General features: G+C 35.8%; 1 protein-coding gene across 1 annotated transcript; it reads right to left on the bottom strand.

Moving 5' to 3' along the window:
* Window positions 1–1,707: 1,707 nt before the first annotated feature.
* Window positions 1,708–5,335, bottom strand: LOC111386128 (LRR receptor-like serine/threonine-protein kinase FLS2). Its single transcript, XM_023010566.1, has 2 exons — window positions 2,021–5,335; window positions 1,708–1,945 (listed from the first exon to the last, which is right to left on the bottom strand). Exon 1 carries the CDS (start codon window positions 5,299–5,301, stop codon window positions 2,023–2,025), a length of 3,279 nt encoding a protein of 1,092 aa, XP_022866334.1. The 5' UTR covers window positions 5,302–5,335; the 3' UTR covers window positions 1,708–1,945; window positions 2,021–2,022.

Raw genomic sequence — 5,335 nt, 5'->3', positions numbered from 1 at the left:
GGTGTATATCTTTACTTAATAAAAGAATATATAGATTTTGTTGCTTCCATTGTCAACAACCACCAACTTCGATAGTGGTCAAATTGTGCATGACTCCAATGGAGATCACAGGTTCAAATCTTCCATTTGCACCGATTTTAATGTCTATTTGCCCCAAAATGGTGAAAAATATTAAACTTCAATAATTTCGAAAGGGGATTGCAACAGTTGAGAGACGAACCCAAGACCTCCTTTCATTTCTATGGTGCTCTAACCAACTGAACAACAAGGGCTTGGTATGAATTCAGGGAAATCACAGAAATATATCTAAAAAAATGAATACTTTGACAGCCAAAAAAATTGAGTTCCGACAAATCAGCACAGACGGTCTCGGGGGCTCGCCAGGTGCTAGATCCATCGCTGCATGCGATTGGCTCCAATTGACTAGGAGGTGTCTGTGATTGTGCCAAGTGGTAAGAAATGACAAATCAACCATAGCAATGGTGTTACAATGTGAAAGAATTCATATTGGTTTGTTTTTATGAGTAATGGCTTCTGAGGGCTTAAATTGAAGAAACTGTGGCTGCAACTGGCTACTAGTTACTCCGAGGTTTTATTACAACTATGAAATAAAGAATTAGTTATAGTGACGGTTTTTATCGAAATGTTTAATCTATCATTGGCAAATATTAATCTTTGATCTTGCATAGTACTATTTGGTTTCCTTCGGCATATTTTCTTCCGTTGGGGAGATTATTATCTATTACTAACTACAAATTGTTTTCTTGTTGATCATAAAATTTGATGTCTTGAATTAAATAGTACTCGAAAATAAGACTGAATCAATAATCAAAAATGCTATTTGTACGTCACTTTTTTTTACATCAATTTTCACACTCCCTCATAAAGGTGGGGTTCAAGATTATTTTAATCGTGGACCCCACCCACTTGTATGTGTGTGTGATGTGAAAAAAAGTATACGTGTAGAATGGTTGATCAATAATATGTGACTCTTACAGCTATTGCAATCACAAAACTGCACAAAATTTGATGTGGTTTGTGTCAATCAAATTCACGCGTTCGGAAGTCGCTGGCTATATGGTTGTAGTTTGTATTAGTTTGGTGCACATATGAAGTGTGAGAAGAGCCGTATACAGAACCAATAACCTCAAAAGATCCAGGAGTATTCAGCCCCAAATTCAACATTCTTCTTGTACACTTCTGGAAATGGCTTTTGAGAGGTCCCTCTATTATACTATCCACTTACCCCTCGATTAAGAATCGACTTAATATTGGGTATATAGAGTATTCCATATTATGTATTAAGTTGTCTACTATTCGTACTATTTGAAGTGTTTTAGAGGCCGATTTTAAGTGGACATAAGCCTCCATTGTGGGAAAACAACTATAGTTGCGTGTTTGCTCTGTAAGGAACATAAAATTTTAAGCAGCATTATCTATATATTGTCATTAGCACCTCTGCAGTCAAGGCTAAGTGATAAATAAATTTAGATTTCAAAATATTGTTCTTTGTATTTTTCCCTAAAGCGTTAGTGGACTCTCACTATTTTATTAGCTTACAATCGAATATTTCCAACATATAGTGGAGTTAAGATTAATTTTTTACTTAATTGCATTTAGCACTAACGAATCTAGAAAGTGGCTTGAGTTTTTTAGTACAAACAAATTAAATAAGTCATATGCTTGAATAAAAATAGCTAAACCAACTAATTAATCAAGTGATATACTCGATCTCCATTAAAATTTATTTTTACATCAATGATTAAGCACAACAAAGCTAGTTATTTGTATGGAATTGATATTATTTTAAAAATACTTAGAAAATAAGACAACGGTGATAACTATAATAGAAATAGAAACACTGCCATGCATAGTCCCTGCACCTCTCCAGCAAACATATTGTTTGAATGATAGTCAACACTTTCTTGTTTCCTAGAAGGGCCTCCTGATTTCAATATCAAACCAAGTCAAGATTTGGATATATGACAACTAGATTGATCAAGTAAATTCAAATGTTTACCTTTACGTCTGAAATTTTCTCTTGAATCTTGTCACATAGATTGTTGTTGTCACGTACATCCAGTTTCCAACATTATTCCAAAAGTTGAAGTAGGAATGTCTCCAAGAATGCTTGATGAATAGAGTTATAACAACTACCCAGAATCCAGTAATGAAACCAAATGCCATGCAAATGTAAAAATCGCGAGTTATAAACCCGTCATCTTCTTCAAAAATATTTCCCTTTCCGTGATCAGTCACAGAACTACTAGAAATATCTTCAGGACACTCCGTCAGAGGCTTTCCACAGAGTTGGCTATTATCGGCATACGCAGAGGAATTGAAGCTTTGTAGTTGAGTGCCCAAAGGAATCTTTCGCGTCAAATTATTGTATGATAAATCCAAAACACCGAGAAAATTTAGATGTGCAAGGCTATTCGGTATCTTCCCTGAAAGCTGGTTTCGAGACAAGTCAAGACATTCTAACATCTCCATTTGACCAATGTTTGAAATGATATTTCCAGTCAAATGATTTCTAGATAAGTTCAAGAAAACTAAACCCCTTAAAGCAGAAAACTCTTGAGGAATAGGTCCAAAAAGTTTATTTCTAGAAAGATCAATGCCTTTCAGAAGTCCTAGTGTTTTGTATTCTGTATCTTGTCCTTTCCATTGAACAAAAGCGTTGTTAACATAATCAGCATTGTAAAATTTCCAATCACCATATTCAATTGAACTGTTCTTCTGAACCAAAGCAGTAATATTGTTTAAACACCGTGATATTCTTCCTGAAATATTGTTTCTAGAAAGGTCCAAGACATGGATATTGGCAAGGCGGCAAATTGTTGAAGGCATGACTCCATCAAATTCGTTCCGTCGAAGGCTAAGAACTGTCAAACTTGTTAAATGTGTTCCTATCCATGCTGGAATATTACCTGTTAACTTGTTTCCTCCCACATCAAGCATTCTCAGCCTCGTGCAATTCCTCAAAGTTGAAGGCAATTCATCAATGAAATTATTGTTGCGCAAGTGTAATACTTCAAGCTTATCCAAACTGCCCAAAGTGGGGGAAATTTTACCTGAGAACTTATTATTTGCCAAATCCAAAATAAATAAAAACGTCGTGTTCAACCAGCAATTAGGAAGTTCTCCTTCCAATTGGTTATCAGAGAGATCAAGCACGAGGATACTGGAGACCTCAGGAATTGTGCAAAAGTGAAAAATGGATCCCGAAAACATATTTTTGGACATTTTTAATTCTCCAGAAAGAAAAAGAAATAATGGAATGGGACCTGATAAATTGTTATAACTTAAATCTACAACTTCACGAAAAATCGACTTTGAGGACAAATTAGAAATTTTACCACTAATATCGTTATGAGAAAGATCTAATCTAGATAAAGAAGACATATTCCACAACCAATTAGGTAATGCATCTGATATACCAGCAAAAGAGAGATCAAGAACTTCAAGAGTACTCTGAGTTTGAATCCAATTTGGAAAATGAGGCCCCAAATAGCAATGGCTGAGCAGTATTCTCTCCAATTGAAAATGAGGAATCCAATCTGAGCTCAAGTTGAAAGCCAAGGAGTTTAAGGATAAATCTAGGTATTTTAAGTTGGCAAAGTTTGAGAGGAACGATTTAGTGATTGTACCTTCCAACAAATTTGAAGACATGTCTAAATATTGGAGCTTGGAAAGTTTCTCAATACCTTCGGGTAGCCTTCTAGATTGGTTGTAAGATAAAAATAACCTTTCAAGACTTGAAGGTAACCCAGGGCTTTGTGTGTGAAACCCATTCAGCTTGTTGTTGTTAAGGTATAAAGATCTTAAGGACGAAAGTTTGGTAACAGCTGTCAAGGAACCGTTTAATTCATTGTATGATATGTCTAGATAATATAAATGACTTAAATTTCCAAAAGATTTTGGAACCCCCCCATGGAACGTATTGTTATTCAACCAAAGCTCCTCAAGAAAAATCAATTCTCCAAAGGCATCAGGAATCAGACCGTCTAATCGATTATAGGAGAGATCTATGTAAGTAAGACTTGCACTAAGGTTAAATAACCAGTGGAATGCAAAAGAGGAAGTGAGATCATTGGAGGATAAATCGAGGATGGACAGATAGGGTAAAGAAGAATTAGTAAAGATATCGAAGGAAGGCATTGTGTTGGGAAGTTGACAGTTTGACAAAAACAATTTCTCAAGGAAAGAGAACCTTGTTATGCTGTGCAACCAGCTGGTTTGATTCATAAGGTTCACACCATTCAATCCAAGATATGACAGCAAAGAAAGATGAGAAAGCCACTCAAGGTTCTTGATTCTTATATCGTTACCACAAAGGTCAAGAGTATGTAGGTTTGTAAGGTTCCCAAGTTCACAAGGAACTTCACCAGTGAAGTTTGAGTATGAAAGTTTCAAGTGCCTTAGTTTATTGAAGGAACCAAAGAATCTTGGAATTTCACTTCTTCCAAAATCATTATTACTCAAGTCAAGATATGACAGCAAAGAAAGATGAGAAAGCCAATCAAGGTTCTTGATTCTTATATCGTTACCACAAAGGTCAAGAGTATGTAGGTTTGTAAGGTTCCCAAGTTCACAAGGAACTTCACCAGTGAAGTTTGAGTATGAAAGTTTCAAGTGCCTTAGTTTATTGAAGGAACCAAAGAATCTTGGTATTTCACTTCTTCCAAAATCATTTCCACTCAAGTCAAGATATGACAGGAAAGAAAGATGAGAAAGACACTCAAGGTTCTTGATTCTCAAATCGTTAAGATGAAGGTTGAGAGTATGCAGGTTTGTAAGGTTCCCAAGTTCACAAGGAACTTCACCAGTGAAGTTTGAGTTTGAAAGATTCAAGTGCCTTAGTTTATTGAAGGAACCAATGAATCTCGGTATTTCACTTCTTCCAAAATCAATAAAACTCAAGTCCAAATAATTCAAATGCTGCAACTCAAGCAGTGCGGGGCTAAGCTTAGCAGCCTGCAGATAAACATAAAAACCCGACGGAGGTGGAGGTACATGCAGATCGAGTGAAACTACATGACCAGTTCTGTTGCTACACAAGATGCCCTTCCATTTGCAACATTCCTTTATAACTTCTTCACTTCCCCAGGATGAGAGAATTCCATGGTCGTCAACAAGGCCATGCTTAAACTTGAGAAGAGCTTGTCTTTCCCTGTCTATGCACCTAACTTTAGCAGCAGATACTGAATTAAGTTTCATGCATAGTGAAAGTACAAACATCAGTACACTCAGTATTTTGATGAATCTGTTAATCTCCATATTTTTTTTTTCTGATATCATGTTTATAGTAATTGAAAAAGATTGAAGTTTTTCA

This window comes from Olea europaea, unplaced genomic scaffold (assembly GCF_002742605.1).
Source record: "Olea europaea var. sylvestris unplaced genomic scaffold, O_europaea_v1 scaffold343, whole genome shotgun sequence".
NCBI lineage: Eukaryota > Viridiplantae > Streptophyta > Magnoliopsida > Lamiales > Oleaceae > Olea > Olea europaea.
The sequence above is the reverse complement of the archived record's forward strand: the minus strand, read 5'-3'. Positions and strand labels throughout refer to the sequence as shown.